General features: G+C 45.2%; 2 protein-coding genes across 2 annotated transcripts in view; one reads left to right on the top strand and one right to left on the bottom strand.

Moving 5' to 3' along the window:
- Positions 1–13,377, top strand: part of LOC130141945 (uncharacterized) — a 115,605-nt gene extending 102,228 nt beyond the window's left edge. Inside the window, exon 2 of the mRNA XM_056323248.1 lies at positions 10,975–13,377. Coding sequence (XP_056179223.1) covers positions 10,988–12,100 — 1,113 coding nt within the window. The 5' untranslated portion in view covers positions 10,975–10,987 and the 3' untranslated portion in view covers positions 12,101–13,377. The remainder of the gene's footprint in view (positions 1–10,974) is intronic.
- ATP5F1A (ATP synthase F1 subunit alpha) lies at positions 1,581–9,190 on the bottom strand. The gene is made up of 12 exons (XM_056323238.1): positions 9,035–9,190; positions 7,953–8,031; positions 6,689–6,858; positions 5,749–5,922; positions 5,501–5,667; positions 5,216–5,364; positions 4,117–4,268; positions 3,762–3,986; positions 3,548–3,655; positions 2,883–3,027; positions 2,513–2,663; positions 1,581–1,790 (listed from the first exon to the last, which is right to left on the bottom strand). The coding sequence occupies exons 1-12, from the start codon at positions 9,092–9,094 to the stop codon at positions 1,709–1,711; spliced, it is 1,662 nt and encodes a 553-aa protein (XP_056179213.1). The 5' UTR covers positions 9,095–9,190; the 3' UTR covers positions 1,581–1,708.
- Positions 13,378–22,025: the final 8,648 nt, after the last annotated feature.

Here is a 22,025-nt window from a genome sequence, read left to right as displayed (position 1 = left end):
GCGTGGCTCGCCGGTGGATGGGGGAGCCCTGGGGCATGCTGCTGCAGATGGGCGAGAGCAGTGGGGATGCCAGGCGCGGCATCGGCGTGCCACAGGGAGAAACCCACGAGTGATGGCCAGGCTTGATTCACCCACACAGTTTCATGATGGAAACGGGGAGCAGAGGGTGAAACAGGAGCATTGGGGCTGCCAGCAGCACATGCAACCTGCAGCACCCTTCCTGCCTCCTCAGCCAGGGGTTGCTGAAGTATTTGGGAAGGTTTCCACGTGCTGTTCTCATCCTCAGTTTCATAGAATCGCTGAATTGTAGAATGGTTTGGGTTGGAAGGGACCTTAAAGCCCACCCAGTCCCCCCCCCCTGCCACGAGCAGGGACACCTACCCCCAGCCCAGGTGGCTCCAAGCCCCATCCAGCCTGGCCTTGGGCACTGCCAGGGATGGGGCACCCACAGCTGCTCTGGGCAGCCTGGGCCAGTGCCTCCCACCCTCACGGGGAAACAATTTCTTCCTTACAGCTGACCTAAATCTCCCCTCTCTCAGTGTGAAGCCATTCCCCCTTGTCCTATCACTACAGGCCCTGGTACAAAGCCCCCCCTCCAGCTTCCCTGTCAGCCCCTTTAGGCACTGGAAGATCTCCTTGGACCCTTCTCTTCTCCAGGCTGAACCACCCCAGCTCCCAGCCTCTCCCAGGAGAGATGCTCCAGCCTCTCATCACCTCCACAGTTTTTTCTGGACTCACTCCAACAGGTCCATGTCCTCCTTCTGTTGGGGGTCCAGAGCTAGGGCCACTAGCAGAGGCAAGACACCAGGTGAGTGACCACCAAGTGGTTCTTCAGAAAGACGAAAGCAGATGAGACAGGACGCTGTGTGCTAGAAAGCCTGAATCATCGCCACTGCCCAAACCTGCTATCTCTGCTGTAATGTAGGGACAGCTAAAGCAGTCCGGTAACGTAAAAAAAAAGTGTCTTTTTCCACTTACTGAAATAAATCTGCTCAGTTGTGACCCGAGGCCACGGCCACTTGGTAAACATTTCTGAGGTTTATACTGATGGTTGCATGGATTTTGCTTTCAGTGTTCAGAGCTGCAGTTCCTGCTCCAGCAGCAGAGGCAGTGTCACATCTGTGTTTCAGCTCCAAAAGGTTTCAGTCAAAGCTTTGAAGTTTTAGCAACTTCATCTGAACACTGATCAGCTGAGGTGCAGTCTACCCCGTTGCCCAGAAAACTCCATAGATAGTGCCAGTTCTGGAATAAATTTCCAAGTTTTCTCTGCCTGATCTGACTGCGCTGGAAGGGCACACTAAGACAGGCAAGTAAGCCTGAGTGGGGCTGAGACAGCACCGTGGGGCACAGCAGCTCAGGGCAGCACATGCAACCATCATCCTCCCTGCAGCAACAGCCACTCATCAGCTTTGCCATCACAGCAGAGAGCAGGCATTACTGCAGCTGACCACTACACATCACCAAAGAGCATGTTTGTGGGACCTGACTCGTTCTTGTAAGGGGACTTTAATCCACCCAGTAGTTGTGCCTGTTGCTCAAGCAGCCCACCAGAAAGGCAATAATTTAGAACAGAATATACAAGTGGTTTTACATGGAAACCTTTATTCTCATTGAGACTGTACATTCAAGTCGCACATACTTTTAAGTCTTTGATGGAGCTGGAGCACGGGATCACAACAGCCTGGTCTGTTTCAACAGTTCTAAGAGTTTATGCCTCAAAAGTAGCCAGGAAACTTGTGACTATTTCCTTCAACTTCGCTTCTGTCTGGTCAGAGATCTTCCCTTCGGTCCTGTTGAAAGAGTTTAGTTACACTTTTGATACAGGAATAGATACATAGTCAACCCCTAAGACAAAAAAAAAAAGCCATCTTAACAATGAACCTTCCGATTTCTAACAAAATTAGCAGATGAATTAACATGTTTCCATTTGATGCATAAAGCCATACACCTGATACTAACATAGCATCCCTTCTCCTAAAAAATTTCATCCTGTTTGAGAACAAAAGTTTGTCAACAAATACTTTAAGAACAGCTGTACGGATTTCAGCAACACTCTGCCTTCTACAGAGCTGTGCCTCAGGGGTGAAAGGCACATAATGTGATTCCTGACAGAAGTCAGGAGCAGTTTACAGGACTACAGAAATACTCAATCCCCAAAAGTCCATTCAGCAGCTGGGAAGGCAGTGAGCAGCACTTAATCCACATTACTGCGACAGCTTTAAGCTGTCAAAAATACAGGAACTGAGTAGATTAAGTGATTTCAGTATCAGATTAGAGGGAAGGTATGCAAGGAAGTTCATTATAAGCATCAGCTGGATTTCCTAAGTAAAAACTGGAAACATGAAGCTGAGCTCTGGATGGCAGTGCAAGGACAGCAGGAATGGCGATTTAGCCCTCAGTCCTGGTACAGGCATCTTAAGGCCTGATGTTCTAGGTCACACTAACAGTTCAGTGACCATTACCTGCACTCCAGCCATCAAGTCAATACCCTTGGGATGAAGTAAGATTGTACCTGATTGTGGAGAGGAGGGCCTGGTGCTGGCTCAGTACATGAGCTAGGAAAGCACTCTCAAATTTAGTGATTTTGCTGGGCTCCAGCTTGTCCAAGTGACCTCTTACACCAGCATAGATGACTGCAACCTGTTCCTCAATAGCCATGGGAACTGCAGGAAAGAAAGCATTCATGTCACTGGTAACTCTTGCAACAGGACACATTACTGCAGAGCCCTGCAAAGATCGATTGCACATCTGCAACACAGCTCAACTAAGTCTGCATTTACCATGTCCACAGAACAGGCATGAGAAATGCTGCCACAAACACCAGCCTCATTAGCACAAGAGACTGATGGGAAACACAGACCTGTTGCATCCGAGATACTTACCATACTGTCCTTGTTTGAGAAGCTCTGTCAGACGCACACCGCGGTTCAGCAGCTGTTGCGTGGCAGCATCCAGATCAGACCCAAACTGAGCAAAGGCAGCTACTTCACGATACTGAGCCAATTCCAGCTTCATGGTACCTGCCACCTACAACACAAGATACAGGTCTGACCAAATCCAACCACCTTTTAAATGAGTGTAGTAGTCTGCAGGTTATCTTCAGCTGACAGTTGTCACTATTCCGCTTTGCCTTGCATACCAGTCAAGCAAATCTCAAGAATGAGACAGATGAATATATGAATTTCAGCTTTTGCCTTTTAACATAGGCATGCTATTTCTCCCTCAAAATGGTGACAGTTGATAGTAAACCTCTCTAAATCCATATCTGAACTAAGAACTAAGAGCAAGTGGCTAACAATATTCTCTATTTCTAGTTAGACTAGCACCCACTTCAACAAACCTGAAACCTAACAGCCCTGCATCTTTTCCCTTCTTCCCTGCCTCTCTCAGCAGGCAATGGCATTATCAGAGATCCCCAAAGTCTGTACTAATTTTTAAGGAATCCAAAGCTTTATTCCCTCTATTTCACTCTTTAGAGTGAAACAGGTTAAAAAGCCTCAACACCACTCATCTCTAGTAAGAGAAGGAGCAGCACCTTCATGCTTACCTGCTTCATAGCCCTGGTCTGAGCAGCAGAACCTACACGGGACACAGACAGACCAACATTGATGGCTGGACGGATACCTTTGTAGAACAACTCAGTTTCCAAGAAAATCTGTGGGAGAAAATTATGTGTTATTATCTTGGTCAGAAGCCTGGAAGCCTCCTCAGAAACCTGCCAGTTAGTTACACAGAAGTACTGGCATGTGAAGAACTCCCACCTGTCCATCAGTGATGGAGATTACATTAGTTGGAATGTAAGCAGACACATCACCAGCCTGAGTTTCAATGACAGGCAAGGCGGTCAGAGAGCCACCTCCAAAGGTATCATTCATTTTGGCCGCTCTCTCCAGCAGGCGAGAGTGCAGGTAGAACACATCACCTGGGTAGGCTTCACGACCAGGTGGGCGACGCAGCAACAGAGACATCTGACGATAAGCAACAGCCTGCATGGTATAAAGAAAGGTTTCAGAATTCAGTAGCTCATTTGAAATTCTGAATTTCTAAACTTGAGGTGATCTTACAACTACAAACACCAATGTTAGGTTATAAGGCCTATAAACAGTGTTTTCTGACCTGTTTGGATAAGTCATCATAGATTATTAATGCATGTTTTCCATTGTCTCTGAAGTATTCCCCCATGGAGCAGCCTGAATAGGGAGCCAGATACTGAAGGGGTGCTGCATCAGATGCTGTGGCAGACACCACAATAGTGTACTTCATGGCATCTGGAAAGAATTGGGAGACAAACACCACTGAGTACACTACCTCATCATGCCTGTAATCAACAAATACAATGCACACGTGAAGTACTAGTTGCTGGTACAAGCCCAGGCAGCATCACTACATTGTTACAGGAAATGACCCCTGTACTAGATTAACATGTCCAGTAGCTCAATTAACTCAAGAAGTTTCAAAAACAAGTTCACAGCAGCTAACGTGTAACACTTGTAGACTATTCTACCATTTAAAATTAAGTTTAAACTTCCACTAAGACACAGTCTGGTTCTGGAAGTAACTCAGCCTGGAAGTCCATAGCTTCCTGGCTGCTGCAAGGCAGTGTTGTTTTATAGCCCCAAATTGTAATTAAAATGTGGGGGTATATTCCTGCTAGGTATGACTCTGCTTGACCAGCAGGCAAGAGGTAAGGTGCCTTCTCCAGCAAGCTCTGCTGGATATGCAGCCTTGGTCAATGAGATCACTTTCTGAAAAGGTGCTATCATTTAATCCCTTATGTTTGGGCAGTAAAGTCTCTCCACTCAATCTGCAACTGCCATTCACACTGACTTGCATACATATGAAAGGAATGCCAAGTCCATAAATACTTGTAGATCACAGCTTGTCATCAGGCCTGCCTGACTGCCAAGAGGAAGCTCTCAACTCTGCTGAAAAAAAAAAAAAAAAAAAAACCAAAAACACACAGGCTGACTTTTCCAGAAAAAAAATCAGCCATTTTGGGACCTCATACTAGTCTTCTAATGTGACGTAGCAAAAAGAATGGGTTTTTTCCCCCCAGATACCTGAAAGATTTCTTGTCCACAAAAGCAAGTAGTTCATTCATTTAATAATAGTTCTGTCTATACTCGCAGCTAGAGAGGTCACAGTAGTATTCAGCATTATCAGAAGAACAGGATGTCACTAGTTGCCAGGCTCAACCATCTCCAGAAATCTGTACCTGCATCAGTGAGCCTCTTCACCAGCTGAGCAACAGTAGATCTCTTCTGGCCAATTGCAACATAGATACAGTACAGCTTCTTTTTCTCATCTGTTCCATCATTAAATCGTTTCTGATTGATAATTGTGTCAATTGCAATTGACGTTTTCCTGCATAACACAAGTTGGTAAGTTAAGCTGCCTGCTGTTCTCCCAACATCTACAGTTTTGTGTTCAGCTTTGTGCATCAGCACATGCTGTGCGCAACTCTTTAAGGAAAGATGTTTAGCTTGGGCATTTAACTCACCCAGTCTGCCTGTCACCAATGATGAGCTCACGCTGGCCACGACCAATTGGCACCAAGCTGTCCACAGCCTTAATACCAGTCTGCATAGGTTCACGCACAGAGATTCTGGGAATGATCCCAGGGGCCTTTAAGCCAACTCTCCTACGCATCTTAGATGTAACAGGACCCTTCAAAGAGGGGAAAACAACTGTTGCATTCTGTATCACATAGCTATGAGCAGAGGCAGTAAACACCTAAGCTACACTTACCTTTCCATCAATCGGATTGCCCAGGGCATCTACAACACGGCCCAGCAGCTCTTCCCCAACTGGAACATCCACAATGGCACCAGTCCTCTTCACAACATCCCCTTCCTTGATCAGTCTGTCATTACCAAACACAACAACACCAACATTGTCGGGCTCCAAATTCAAGGACATACCCTAGGACAAAGATCACATTACCCTGAGAAAACCCAAACCAACATTTATGAAATTTTTGACAGTTTAATGCCAATGTGATTATGTTAAATGTTCTACACTGTAGAATAATGTACTGCAATCTTATTTGTAAGAACAGTCAACATTCTGCTTTTAGGCACACTGAGTGTATACTTTTCCATACTAGTTAGAGCACCTGCCTAAGCCTTCAGCTTAGTACAGAGACTGCAGTCTACCATTTCAGTCATTTATCTCTCTAAAAAGAATGGAAAAGATAAGCAGGGTTCAGATGCAACACTTCTCCTTTGCCTAGGAGTTGGACAAGGGAAAAGCACTGGCTTCTTCTCTGTCTAAAGCCAGTTAGATTATTAAAAATACTGGAAGAGTTGTTGCAGTACTCAGAATAGTCAGACTTTTTTTAACTCTAGCCTACTCTTAGGGCTGTATGAAGTCAGCTAACTGCACACAGTATTGAAGCACAGAGGCTATTACTCAACAGTAATCAGAAAAGCCAGCCTGAAACCAAAGAAAACAAAATCCAATGCCAGATCAGTTCTTACACAAATAAGCTCAATGTTGGCCAAGAATCAGATACAGATACTGAAAGTGTTGTGTTACAAATTCAAAGAATATTTGCTTTTTGCAGTATTACTTCAACCAGCTGATGCATATTAAAGTTGCAATGAATCCTGTAGAAGGTACCATACAGGTACCCCCAAGCAGTCATCTTTATTTCCAAGCTAACCAAGCTGTTTTAATGAAAGCTTACCTTCAGTCCAGAAGAGAATTCAACCATCTCTTCTGCTTGGACATTTCTTAGGCCGTACACACGGGCAATACCATCACCAATTGAGAGCACGCGGCCAGTCTCCTCAAGTTCAGCAGAGGTGTCAGCTCCCAAAATACGTTCCTCAAGAATAGAGGACACTTCAGCAGTACCTGGAAAGACAGGTTTCAAACCAGATCTAGCACATTAAGGCACAGAATTAATTTGGTAAGCTTGTCTTGAATTCACAAGCCAAGGTACCCTTTCTCAGGTATGCCACAAGGTCTAGGCAGCAACACTCTTCCTTACATAGGATGCATCAGATAAATAACAGCTTCTGTATTCACAGACAGTAAAAGCAGCTTCAACTCATCATTATGAGCCAGCATCAATCAAAACACTGATGCCTGTTTAGTTACCAATTTTCATCATTATGTCCTGTGCTATTAGCAATCTCTACCTCTAGAAAGCAATCAGATTAAGTAATTAGCCTTAGCTCAGAAAGAACAGACTTGCTAGCTCTGCTTGCTGAGCATTTACTTTACTGGAGGCATCAAAACACCCTGTCAACTGATTTGTAATCCAAAATCCAAATATGTTTAAAGGAACTCCATACACTTAAGGAACAAGTTGTTCAATATAAGCTGTAAAAGTACATTCACCATCTTCCTCAAATTTGTTTGGCAGCGTACCTCCAACAAATTTTTCTTTCCTCAGCTAGGTAACAGTAAATACTGTGAAACTATTATTTCCCAATAGTAACTTTAATCACCCTAAACCACTTCAAATTGTATGTGAACCACTACCAAAAATACAGCTGTGCAGTGCCACTGCCTCCCCTGAACACCAAGATACTGGCAGCAAAAAAGTTATCCTCAAGGACACAAGGTCAAACCCCACCAGGCCTGGCGAAGTCATCTGCTCCCTCATACTCATACAAACAAGAAAGGGAAACTGGAATTTGAGGTCTGGTTTTTCAAATAATTCTGCAGGAGTTGAAGAGGTAATCAAATCCTCATGAAGCATGTAAACTGTGTAAGCCAACTAATGTGACCACTCCTTTCTTTTGGGCATAATCAGAATATTTATTAGAGTGACATCTCCTGGATGTGACTATGTAACATATAGTTCAGTTAAATACTATCAGTAATGTCCTCAAGCATTTTGTTAACTGACACACTCACCCCCTCACACACCAAATTCCTTTTTGTCTCATGGAGCAAGTTCTTAAACCACACTTTTACATGAAGACCTTTCTCAGACTCACCAGTTTTCTGAAAGCATGTTTTGGAGGCATGGATGTTTCTTGTAGCAACAAAAGCTGCACCCAGGGTGTTTCTGGAATTCTAAAATAAGTAATTTTTTCAGTAACAGTGAGATTTTTTCAATCATTCATAAAAAAAAGTTGAGATAACACACAAGGTTTTCATCATGAGCTTATACATTTAATGCATCTCAGTTTTGAGGCGCCTCATGCACAAGTTGTAGTTATGGACCCACATCCAGCACAACCAAAGACAGAAGGTAAAAGAGATTGCTTTACATTTACTTGCTGCATTTTTCTGCATTGCACTGATGTCACCATCACAGCACTGCAGCAGCTCCCAAAGCAGCACCTCCGCTCCTTTGCCACTTTTGTACTGAACACCAAAAGCTTAAGGCATGGAAGAAATCAGTGCACCCCTCACGGTTCTGCACAAGGGAGAAATAAGATTGTGTTTTCTAAAGACTGTCCTTTCTAAGAAAAATCTAACTCCAAAATGTCTTTAGCTATGACTAGAACACACGCTTACAGAAACAAATAAAAAATCTGTGATAATGAAAGCGTTAAAGTATTATAATCCTATATCCCAAGCAAAACTGCCAGTGCAGTCTTATGCAGCGTTAACGCTACTTCTCTATCAGCCTAGGCAGGCCTCTGCTCCGTTCACCTTCACAAGGGACACCGGCCAGGAACGGATCCTGACAGAACTTTTTGCACCCTCGCTCTCCCCACAAACACAGGGGGAAAAGCGTCTCGCAGCTCAAATCCCTAACCCTAACTGAGATCTAGCGGCTTTCAGGCATTAACCTGAACCCCAACACTGCCAATCTACATCCCCGGGGAAAGACACATCGTCCCCGAGACCACCACCCAGGAGGGAGGTGACGGGACCCTCGCCCTCTCTCCAGGAGCCGGGCCCACAGTCACCCAGCGCTGAGCGAGCTCCCCTCACACACGCCGCCCCAGTCTCCCGAAAGCGGGAGGCCGCGGCCCCTCAATGTCACCGCGGCCACCAAGATGGCGGCGGCGCCCGCCCGTCCGCCCACCCCTCCCCGTTCGACCTAGGGAGGGAAAAGCACGCTCACCAGGCCAGCCTGCTGCGGCAGGGAGCGGGCGAGGGCGGCAACCACACGGGCGGAGAGCATAGCGGCAGCAGTGACGGACGGCTCCTCCAGAGAAGACTTTAAACTGAAGGGTGGCGGCTGCCAGTACCACACTCTCTCCACAAAATGGCAGCAGCGCACTCCGCCCCTTTTGGCGGCGAGAACCACGCCCGCGGGGCGGGGCGAGACCCGGAAGTGCTTCTCCCTGCTCCCCTCAGATGTTGTACCGCCTTTCCCTGCCCTACGCCCCTGAGCGAGTATGTTTCTATACATATGTACATATAATATAGTTAAAAAAAAAAACAAACTTGAAATGCGGCTTTTAGAAAAATACTCCGTTGTGGTGGGTGCCCTTGAAATGGCCCTCGCGGGCGGAAGGGGCGGAGAGCGGTGACGGGGCGTGAGGTGGAGGAAGGCAGGTGTGAGAGCCGTGGGGCAGCTTGAGGCTGGCGGGCAGGGGTTAGGGGAGCAGGGCAGGAGCGTGAGGGGCTGTGAGGCAGAGGGCAGTGGTGTGGGGCAGGTGGTGGTTGGGGGGTGTCCCTGCGGTTGTGGGAGCTGTGGGTGCTCATGCTCCGGTCTGTTAGCTGCTGCTGGTGGCAGAAGGGGGGCGCGGCGGAGAGGTGCTGGCATTTCCCCTGTGCTCTGGAAATGGGTAAAAGAGATGCTATGTGCAGCGCCTTGTTGGTTTCTGTTACTGTAGAGGAGCTTAAATTTTTTAGCCAATCTGCTGATGGTATGTGAAACTCAGGCCTCGCAGGTGCTGTCAGGTGTGACAGTGACAGGACAGCAGCACCACAAGCTGAGGACAACCTCACTGCAAGAGGCAGTCGTGCTTAGAGGGGTCTCTCTCTTGTCATGATCTGTCTGCTAAGCCCTAACCCTGCGGGGACAGTGTGCTTTGCAACAAGACCCATACGTGAGATATAGGATTTAGTCTGTGAGAGAGACAGTGCTGCAACTCAGGCAGGCACAGTGTGATCATGTCCCCATGGTAATCCAGAGAGGTTAGTAAAGCATATAGCCCAGCAGACCCTTCTGGGAATTGAAAAGGTTACATGAAAAATCCTCAACCCTTTTGGCATGTGTTGCATCCAACATGATGCTTCAGCAACTTTTTGATACCAGTGATATCAGAAGTTCAATGTATAACCTTAGTATACATGTAACCTTAGTATAATTATTAGACTGTAATCAAGAAGCCCTTGCATCAGTGTAGAAGAATGGCTGCAGAAGCGTGGCTTTAGAATCTCTGAAGATCTGCACAATCCAGGCCTGGTATTAGAATAGGCCTGTAATCAGAATTGTGCTGAAGTTGCTGTGCTGAAGTAAACAAGAAAGGTAGCCTTGAGCTATTCTTGAATCCTGAGACCAAGTAATTATGTTGTGCCAACAGGCCGTGGCTGTAACAAGCTACAGCTGCTGGGAAAGCAGGTGCAGGGCCAAGAAAGATAGGGAGCAGTATGGGAAAATAGGGAGTAACAAACTACAAGGCTGAAGCACAGCAACACAATTAGCTACGTGGATAGAATGCTTTAGTCATGATAATTAGGGGTGTGAGAACCGCGCGCGTTTAGAGACTAATAGCCAATTATATTTCTGCTTTACGAATATGCATGTGTATCGGTTCTATATAAGTAGTGTTAGAAACTAATAAAGTGGAGCAAGATGCATAACTCATATTGAGCGTCTTCTTGACTCTGGCGAACCCTTCTTCCAACATTTGGCACCCGAACCATGGGAAAGCTGGAAATAGCTGGAAAAACTCTGCCTTTGCATTGTAACGGTGGGCTTTGCGAATTGAGAGTCGCCGAGAGGAGTTCGAGCAGGAAGGCGTCCGTAAGGAGTAAAGACGTCTGAATCCGGCAGTGAGCTCCTGCACGGACCTGCACCGGTAAGACCGTTTTTGCCTCGATAATGGAAAGGGAGGCGGCACTCATGCTATTAACTGATATTCTTGCTAAGCGAGAGGCTAGCGTGAGCACAAAGAAGCTCCATGAGCTCTGTAGGTGGGCGAATGAAAAAGGACACTTAAAAGACCTGCAATTGATGTTTAGTGTGACTGAGTGGCGAGAGATCGGGGATTCCCTTTGCGATGCGATCCTTAGCGGCAGCAAGTTGGCCAAGGACTTGGGGACTACCTGGCGGGAGGTCATGAACCATTTACGATCAATGGTTGTGGAGAAAAAAATGGCTATGGCTGCCTCAGACCTCCTCGGTTGGGAAACCGAGTCGGAGTCTACCCGATTATTTGGTCTAGGCGCTCCGTCTGCAAAAGGCATAATTGTGCCTATTAAAAAGTCTGCGACAGAGCTCTTACAGCCGACACCGTCTCCGGAGGGTGCCGCTGCAATGGGTGCTCCACGCCGACCTGAAAGCTACCGAGAGCCACCCCCCCTGCTAGATGAGGACGAGGGTACTAGAGTGGGTCCGAGCACGCCTCTGAATGAGAGCGCAGAGTCTGATAAAGAAAATGAGCCCACCCCAGCTGCACCTGCCCCGATACCCCATCCCCGAACAAAACCGTCCAACCGGACTCTAAATCGCTTGCAGCAGCAATTGAACAAATGTCATCTGCCAACTGCCGGTCGTGATCTTCAGATCCTGACCCAGGAAAGCGTTTTCCTCCACCCTGCCGCTCCCCAAAGTCATCGGTCTGGGGTTATAAGAGACGCTATATTGGAGAGAGAGTGGCAGGCTGCTTCTGCTGTTGCATGTCCAGTGCGGACCACCTCTTTACCAGATGGTTCAGCAGCCGCAGCGTGGAAACCTTTTGATTGGAAGTTTATGCAGCAGCTACGACAAGCCGTTACACCATATGGATTACAATCTGAACCAGCCAAGCACCTGCTGAATTATTTGTTTGACTCTGAAATCATGACACCCAGTGACTGTACTTCGCTAGCCAGATTGCTTCTTACACCAGTACGGTTCCCCGTGCCCCGCCAGCATGCTGTGCCATACCCCGCAGCTTCCCCCGCTCGCCCGCCCACCCACCGCCACGGATCCCCCCAGCTGCTGGCGAAAAGTGGAGTCCAGAGTTCGGTGTAGAGCTGCAGATCGCACCCCCGCCGGTGGTAACACCGCGTGGAGTAAATCGCGGCAGGGCTCTCCGCTAAATTCCTCTCTGTGAGGGCGGGGGGGGGGCACTACGGAAGGCCGCGACGAGTAAATCGCGGCAGGGCTTCTCCGCGCTGATATCCTTTCTGTGAAAGGGGAGAGCTCTGAGAAGACCGCGATGGAATTAGATGCGGCAATTAAACTGTTAACTGACATCCTCCTTGGGAGAGGGGAGGGCGTTAAAGAGACAGAAGTGGAGACCTTAGTTCACTGGGCACGGAAAAAAAAAAAACCAAAACAAAAAAAAAACCAGTAGCGGCGGCACCCATAGAAGCGTTGGGGAGAGATGTGGTAGAAAAGCCAGTAGAGCAGAAAGGTGATTCACCTAAGCCTTCTCTCTTGGCTACGCTTTTCGGAGTTGGGTATACTCGTCCTATGAAGGGTATGTCCGCCCCTGCGTGTTCAACAGTGCCGGAGCTTTCAGGTAAGACAGCGGACAAACCGAAAGTTACTCCTCGAGAGCCTGCGGTACTGAGCCGAACCCGGAAAAGGCGGCCGAGCCCCCCCAGGAGGGCGGGGCAGCGAGTCCTGCTGCACCAATCACGTCAGGGCTGGCAGAAGCGCCGTGCGGTGACGTATCCTCCTCATCCTGAAACGTCATCGGACGGGTTTGAGGAAGAAGGCGGGGAGAAACCTTGTGATAACAATACAGAGAAATCCTTACAGGAGGTAATAGATAAATTAAGAAAACTGGAAAAGCGAGTTATAATGAACCTGCCTACTACTTCAATACCTGTAATTCCTCCAGTTAGCCCAACTACCCCACCGACGCTGAACTCGAGAAAAGATCCAATTCTACAGTGTTGGTCTGGTGTTATTCATAATGCTATTTTGGAGGGTGATTGGCAGCTGACCAGCTCGTTAGCTTGTCCAGTACTGATTAATAGCCTTGATGCACATAATTGGGACATGATTTATGGAAGGTTAATGTTCAGATGTTAGCAATGGCAGTGTTGCAACCTGCTCTTCCACCTTTTATGATGATCCCTCAGATTTGGCAAATTGTTGTGATAGACTTGAAAGACTGGTTTTTTTTCACGATTCCCTTACACCCTGATGACACACAAAGAGACTCACTAACGATGATTTGCATCCGTTCCGATCCAAGTTGCATGGCACCGAAGTCAACAGTCCTCGAACTTGTTCACCAGAACAGCGGGCTGCCCTAGAAGTTGTGTCCCGCAAGATTCAGACTGGCTGGTGTGGTCGCTGTATGGCGAATTATCCGTTATCTTTTTTGGTTTGTAATGTTGCCACTTCACCTTTTGCCCTTATTTTACAATGACAAAAGAAAAAGGGGGAAAATACGGTGATCGTTTTAGAGTGGTTGTTTTTGCCATTGCAACCCAGACATCGTATTTTAAGTCACCCTGAAGCAGTAGCGGCCTTGGTGAGAAAAGGAAGAGACAGGATTCTTGAAATTGATGGGACTGAACCGGCAGATATCAGTATTCCAGTCCATGGTGATGATTATGAATGGCTTCTGAGACATTCAACAGCCATACAGAAAGCCTTGATGGGTTATACAGATGTTGTACACAACAACCGGCCAAAAGGACCTCTCTGGAAGATGTTGGAACATTATCAGTGGATTGTGAGACTGTTACGCTCAAAAAGACCAGTTGACAGGGCAATGGTGTTTACAGATGCAGGACAAAAGATGAAGAAGGCTGCGTGTGTTTGGCAATCCAATAATCAGTGGCAGAAACAAGTGATCACCGGTGAACCACCGGACAACCTTCAAACCTTAGAACTGAAAGCAGTTGTTGAAAGGGCAAACCGTACCCTGAAGGATTATCTTCAGAGACAGAAAGTATCGCAGGACATCGATGTAACTAAACGGTTGACTAAGGTGTTGTTTACCTTAAACTATCTCTCCCTTACGGAGGATAGAGAGGGACCACCTGTTGTTGTACATCACCAAACAGCGCGAGGGAACCAAACAACTACAGTTCCTGGTTTGAATGTTCTGTAATAAAAATATGGCTTCAGGCGTATGGGAAGGACCTAATCCGGTGTTATTTATCGATAGAGGTTATTTTTGTATCTCCACAGATAAAGGACCTATATGGGTCCCTAGCAACTTTGTGCGACCTGTATGTCAAGATCAGAAGACGGAAGAGAAGACTCAGAGCGAGCAGACAGAATAAACTGTCTATGTTGTAAGGGATGTAACCCGCGGGTATTGTGCCAATGTATGCTATGTGGGGTAAAACGGTTCTGTAAGCCAAAGCTTAAATGTTAATGATGTAAAGAGTGTATGTGTTTGATTAGTAACCGGGCATGAAGCAAGAGAAAGCATACGACTAGTGTAATACCATGCTGATTGGAGACAGCATACATCATCAGAATCCGTGAAAGCACAGATTTGTGGGGTGGAATGAAAAAAAAAAAAACAAAGGTGGAAATTGTAAGACTAAACATGTTTAAGTGGTGGTCTTGGTTTACGGTCTTGATGAATTTTTTACCCATTGGCCAAAGTATTTTTGACATATTGCCTAGAACAAACATATGGGTGACATGGGCAAATATCAGGGGGTAACAGACTTTTGTTTAAGTCTGCAACAGGCAGACAACCTTTTTAGAACTTGTTTAATTGGTATTCCCCTGCAAGAGAATGAAACAAATTTTGATGGTTTTTGGAATGTTAAAGCAGTGGATCTGACTTCCAATCAGAATGGTACATGTATGACTCCAAATGGGCAATTTGTTTGGCCTTCTATGCGTAATGCAGCGTGGCAGAAGACGGTTATTGAGAATTTGAATCGACTATATCATTTGCCATTGCAGGAGTTAGAGCTGTAAGAAACTATGGACTAGGGTATTGTTTATTAAGATTTATGTTAAGCCCAATGTAAAGATTAGGCAACAAAAGATAAGATCACCGCCAGGTGTCCAGGATGCTTGTGAAAGATAAGATCACCGCCAGGTGTCCAGGATGCCGCTTGTGCATATGAATGAAGGGCCAACACCTCCACTACTTCATGAACACGAAAGTAAAAAAAAAGTATAAAAAGGGACTGTTTGAACTGCTCAGTACGGCAGTTGGCGGAGCGCAGACTCCCCTGTTGTCCAGCGCTGGTTTTGCTCATATTCTACTTGCTATAATTAATAAAAATTTTAATTGGATTATGTTCTATTGTGGTCTCAATTTATAACAATTCTGTTGCCGTGACTCGGATAAGGAACGGTGGGCTTTGGTCCTCCGGGGAGGCACCCCGCAACATTTCGCAGCCCCGCGACCAACAGCTTACTCCAACCTTACCGACGAACCTAAATTCTAGAATAATGAGCAAAGGAGAAACCGGTAAAATCCCATAAAAATTCTGTGCACGGGAGTCCGGACGAAGACGCAGGACGCGTAAGTATATTGCGAGTTTGTTCGCGGGTTTGCCGTTCGGGCGGGATTGGGTTTCCTGGAATATAACGAGTGAGTGTATGTTTGTGGATATTCCAGAAGATGGGGGCAAAGGGCAGCAAGCCTTCGACTCCCATGGGAAGGGTACCCACTGTACCTAAGAATACCCCTCTGGCATATATCTTAGACAATTGGAGATATTTCCCTGGAACTCTAGGGAAAGATAAGCAGAAGATGATAGAATATTGTACTAAGATATGGGGAGGGAAGAAAATTTCTAAAAATGTCTTTTGGCCAGTCTATGGGTCAGAAGAAGATTGGGTAAGACAGCAATTAAACCTCTGGGTTAATAATAAAAAAACCCCTTAACCCGGAGGAGAGTCGATATGCGGAAGTGTGGCTAGAAAGACCGGGAGCTAGACTTTACCCACTGAATGAAATAAAAACTAAACAAAAGAAAAAGCAGGAAGAGTTGGACGAAACCCTTCTAACCCCCCCTCCTTACATTCCTCCTCCTGCTCCCGCAGAGGTCCCCAGAGCGCCCACTCCCCCACCAGAGTCGGAACAAGGGTCTCCCCCTCTTCCTAGACGCGTAACTAGAAGTCAAAAAGGGGCAGCTCAGATGTACCCCCTAAGGGAAATACCCATGGGGGGACCTCAACCTGTGATCGGATATATTTCCGTACCCCTAAACTCGGCTGACCTACGAGATTTTAAAAGAATTGAGATGGGAAACTTAATTGAGGACCCACTCGGAGTGGCAGAAAGATTAAATCAGTTTTTTTGGACCAAACCTTTATACTTGGGATGAGATGTAATCTATCCTTGGTCAATTATTTACTACCGAGGAAAGAGATATGACGAGCAGGAATGAGACTGTGGGATGCTCAGCATGCCTAGGAACCCCAAGCAGATATTAAATGGCCACTCCAAAGACCTAATTGGGATAATCAGGATCCAGTGCATAGAACTCATATGCAGGACCTGAGAACTATAGTAATTCAAGAGATTAGGGAAGCAGTACCCCGTGGCCAGAATATCAATAAAGCATTTAATGAAATGCAAAAGAAAGATGAAAGCCCTACTGAGTGGCTGGAACGACTGAGGAAAGCCCTTCAGCTGTACTCTGGGGTAAATCCAGACGACCCTTTAGGGTAAGCGCTCCTAAAAACTCAGTTTGTGGCAAATAGGAGAGTCAGGGGCTCTATATCTTAGGGGACCGGAGTCATCATGAGCCCTTGATAAAATTAAAAATAGGTCCCCATAAACAAGAGTTCACCTTTTTAGTAGACACTGGGGCTGAAAAATCAACTATTAAGCAAATACCTGAGGGATGTAAAGTTTCCCCTGAAAAAGTACAAGTAATTGGGGCAAAAGGAGAACCCTTTAAAGTAAGCAAAATCAAAAATGTGGTATTCGAAACTGAAAATAAATTTGGAATGGGTGAACTCTTGCTCGTCCCTGAAGCAGAATTTAATCTGTTAGGACGAGATTTAATTGTTGAATTGCAATTAGAAATTAAAATAAAAAAATCAAGAGCTAACAGTGATATGGAGAAATAGTGTGAAATGGCGACAATGGACATCGATTGTGATTGTATATGTCTGCTCAAGGAATGTGGGTATGGTGACTGGTCATGGGTGCGATGTCTGGTCACATAGGCACACAGCTCTGAGGAGACAACTACAGTTTTGAGGAGAAGCCTGCCCTTCTTTCTCTAACAAAGGGGCTATTTAAAAGAGAATGAGAAAAGGATGAGAGATATTCCAATGCTATCTAGAGGGAGGGAGTGCTAAGTCTCCTTGCTGGAGAAGATCGGATGGTCACAAGGACATGAATCACCTACAAACCTGCAAGACCACCACATTCCAGGCAAAGGACTGATAAGCTAATTAACATACAAAAAAAAAAAAAAAGAGGAAGCTAAAAACTTCCTTTAGGTTGTTTTAAGAATTGGGGAGTTCCTGGAATGTAACAACTGAAATAGCGCTCTGTGTCTTGTTTGTTCTATGTGTTGTCTTGTTATATGTTCAAAACTCGGAGTTATGAAATGTATGTTGAAAAATATTAATATTCTGGTAATTCGTGGCAAATAGCGGAAAACTTAACACTCTGCTTAAGACCAGGAAAAATTGGTTTTTGTTTATTGTTTGGTTTTTGACAATTGTTCATTGAAATGCATACTTTGTGAACTGTTAGTGTTCCTAAGAGTTTGTACATAAGTGCACGGTACCGTATAACATACTGCTTGTGTGACTGCGGGCTGCCCGGAGAGTGTGAATGGTGTGATTGAGATGCGCATTTTGATTTTCCATGTATAGCTTAATTATTTTGACTGAGTATGAGTGCAAGAGTGCTTGAGACAGGCGTTTGAGTGCAAAACGAGTAAGAAGCTCTCTCCGCGTTTCTGACCTTGGGTGGCTAAGGCGGCCGGAAAAAAAAAAAAAAACCAAAAAAAAAAAACCAAAGTAATTAAAATTGCAAAATGGGAAATGGAAGGAGTAAGCCCTGTGAAAAATCGCCCTTGGGTTGTATATTAAAACATTGGAGTGATATTTTAGGACATGGTAGTACCGAAAATAGAAGGAAATTGGTTAAATATTGTAATCAGTGGTGGCCTTTGTATAAATTGGAGAGTGATGTGAAATGGCCTCAGGAGGGAGGAACGTTAGATTATAACACTCTCCTGCAATTAATGTTGTTTCTGAGGACAGAGGGAAAATGGGATGAAGTATCATATGCAGACATGTTCTTTGTCCTCCAGGACAAACCTGAGTGACAAAAGGACTGTGGATTAGTACCCCCTCGGGATCCTATGGTACTAGCACTAGAAAGAGTGTGGGATTAACATCACCTGATCTTTGATTGTGGCTCTAGAAAAGGATAGGAAAAAACTGAGACCTAAACTAGAAAGATATTCTTGTTGAAATTTTTGTGTTAAAAAGTTCAGGTTGCGGTTCCTTCTGTGGAGCAACCAGAATGAAACACGTTGTAAGATATAAAAACTTGTACTGATGTATGTAAAACCTGAGGCGTGTGTGTGTAAGTGTTGGGGTGAGTTTGTACAAACCCCCGTACCCCCTCGAAGGTGCGACTGAATCATGCTGGGATGCATGGCAGGGTGTTTTCTGTTTGCCTGCGAAGGCCTGATATGTAATAACACAGACTTAAAGCAACAAGTAGCAGATTTGCATTCAGGGTAAGAAAGAGTTAAAACAGAAGTGCTGCTGCAGAGGCAGGTTTGTGTAACCTGCAGAGCAGGAAGAGCATCTCCTGCCCCGAACCCTTCTGCTGGGGAGGAGGAGGGGGTTGCTGTTGCTGACGATTGAGCAGAAGGACCTGAATGTCACCCCAATTGCTGCAGCATTTGCAGTACAACAGGACCGGTAACGGCCCCTCTAGGGCAGGGAATGGGTATGAGGTGGAATTTCAGTGAATACAAAACCAACTTACTTGTTAAACTTCAGTAAAAAATAAATAAATAAATAAATTTGTTACAGTTGTGGGAGCTGCTGGCCACCAGGAAAACATCCTGAAACCTTTAAAGTACAAAGTAAAAAAAAAAAAAAAAACCAAACAAAAAAAAAAAACCAAATAAGAATGCCAAATTCACTAAAATCTTTGTTGGCATGAGATTTATTAGAACATCTAGACGTTTAAAGAAGGGGAAATGAAATTAAAAGTTAAATACGATCAAGTAATTGAAATATTGAGCTTATCTTTAATTCAACAGAAAAGAGGAAAAGAGGACCTCCCTGAAGTAAAAGAAACTTTTAACCAGGTGTATCTGAAAATAAATTCCAGGAAAGGTGAAAAATGCTTTACCTGTTACAGTAAAAATGATAAGGGGGAGGCTTGCCCAGTTCAGATAAAAACAATATCCCTTGGTCAGCAAGGCTGTGGGGATATTGGCAGAAAAAGTGAAGTGAAATAAAATACACTCTGTAGTAGTTCTACTAATGTAAATCTGTGTGTTTTGCCATGACAGTGACTTGTTATGGGATGTGCAGATGAAACTGCATTGACAATGAAGTACAAGGAATAAGGTTGGTCAGGTGCCTCCTACCATAGTCAAGGGCAAGACTGGGTTGGCCTCGGTGTTTGCCACCAAGAAGAATCTTGAGCTCCGCTGCTGGCTGCAACCCAGTAGGCGTTGAGCGGTGGGAACATATGCCATGCCAGACCTTGATGTGAGGAATGGCCCCCTCTGTTATAAGAGGGTCATCCAGGAAGGAAGAACATAAGGTGGCCCATAGAGGCACTGATTTGGAAATTGGAAACTGCCTGGCCGACCATGAGGCCAGACGAGTAACAGAGGAGGTAGGAAAGGAGGAATTATCCTTAATACCAGACAGTAAAATCCAAACTGTAAGTACAGATCAAGAGCCAAACTATTCTAAAAAAAACTTAAAGGTAATTCAGGACATGAATGGTAAAATAAAATTAAGTAAATGGACTTATTTAAGGGATGGTTGTATAGTGGTACCATCCAATTTAATATGGACCACAGCCCTATTATTAATAAGACGCATTGGGGAGCTGATACTTTATATAAAAGTCTAAATCAGAAATTGAAAGGGCGAAACTTGTATACTGTAATAAAACAGGTGACTCAGCAATGTGAAATGTGTTTACGCAATAATCCCAATACAGCAAATAAAATAAAACTAGGGAACATTAGCAGAGGGAATGTTCTAGGGCAACATTGGCAGATCGATTTCTCGGAACTTCCTTGAAAAGGGGGGTATCGATATTTGTTGGTACTAGCAGATACCTTTTCAGGTTGGCCAGAAGCCTTCCCGTGCAGAACTGCTAAAGCCCGGGAAGTGACCAAAATACTACTCCAAGAGACAATACCTAGGTTTGGAGTCCCAGCAGTAATGTCCTTGGATAGAGGACCACATTTTGTGTCCAGAATAGTACAACAGATCAGCCACCATCTAGGAATAGATTGGCAATTACATACCCCATACCGACCACAATCGAGTGGCCAGGTGGAAAAGATGAATCATCTAATCAAACAACAGATTGTCAAGTTAGGCCAAGAAACAAATCTAACTTGGCCCCAGCCTTTGCCATTAGCTCTTACACGAATTCGAACTAGACCAGAGCAAAAGAGGGGCTTAGCCCATTTGAAATTTTATATGGACGACCCTATGGGGTACAAAAGGGGATGTCTTCACAGATTGGTGAAGAAACAATGACTTCCTATATGGTGGCACTAAACAAACAACTAATAAGAATTGAGAAGCATGTGATGGGAACACGCAGTAGGGGTCTGGATGGACCTGTTCACGATATACAACCAGGAGACTATGTATACGTTAAGTGTTTTGCAGATAAAACCCTGGAACCACAGTGGACCGGACCTTTTCAAGTCCTACTCACCACCTACACTGCAATCAAGGTTGAGGGACAGAATTCTTGGATTCACCATACCCGGATTAAGAAAGCCCCTGCAACTTCGTGGAAAGTAACCCCAGATAAAAAAGAACTGAAACTCAAATTTACTCGGACAAATGGGAACAATGTGGGTGGCAATTAAAGCTGCAAAGTGGGAAGCCTATGTAAACAGGCAGAAAGCCCGAAGCAGCCGTTCTCCTGAAGAATTCCCTTGCTGCCGAGAAGATGGTACACCCCGTGGCTCGAAGCAACCGAGTCGACAGGCAAGGCAGAGGAGGAACAAACTGTGGAGAAAAGAACCAGAACAATGGGACACTAAAGCAACAATGGCCGAACTTCCCCAGGACTGGAGTAGTCCAGGACACTATGTCTGAACTCCGGAAAAGGTTAGATCAACGTAAGAAAGATCGTGAGGCGGGCAGGTCATGGTATGAAAACTGGTTTAATATCTCACCTTGGCTAACCACTTTGTTGTCTGCTTTAGCAGGACCACTTATTATGTTGATTCTGGGACTTATATTTGGGCCTTGTATATTACGCTACACTTTATTAGAGAACGGTTTGACATAGCTAAATTGCTTATTTTAACTACGAGGTCTAGGGCAAAATATAAGAGTGTATCTATTAATGAGGATGAAGATTGTTGCGAATGCGTTATGCCACGTGAAAACTGCCTATTGTAATTGTGAGGTATTACCTTGTGAGTGTTATGATAAATGTTGGGATTGTGGAAAAAGGTTTGTTCACAGTGCCGAGAATGAAAGCAGCGTCTAATAAACAATAATAGGATAAAAAGAAAAAGGGGGAATTGTAAGAAACTATGGACTAGGGTATTGTTTATTAAGATTTATGTTAAGCCCAATGTAAAGATTAGGCAACAAAAGATAAGATCACCGCCAGGTGTCCAGGATGCTTGTGAAAGATAAGATCACCGCCAGGTGTCCAGGATGCCGCTTGTGCATATGAATGAAGGGCCAACACCTCCACTACTTCATGAACACGAAAGTAAAAAAAAAGTATAAAAAGGGACTGTTTGAACTGCTCAGTACGGCAGTTGGCGGAGCGCAGACTCCCCTGTCGTCCAGCGCTGTTTTT

This window comes from Falco biarmicus, chromosome W (assembly GCF_023638135.1).
Source record: "Falco biarmicus isolate bFalBia1 chromosome W, bFalBia1.pri, whole genome shotgun sequence".
In the NCBI taxonomy this organism is placed as follows: Eukaryota; Metazoa; Chordata; class Aves; order Falconiformes; family Falconidae; genus Falco; species Falco biarmicus.
Note: the sequence above shows the minus strand (reverse complement) of the source record. Positions and strands in the feature narration are given on the sequence as shown.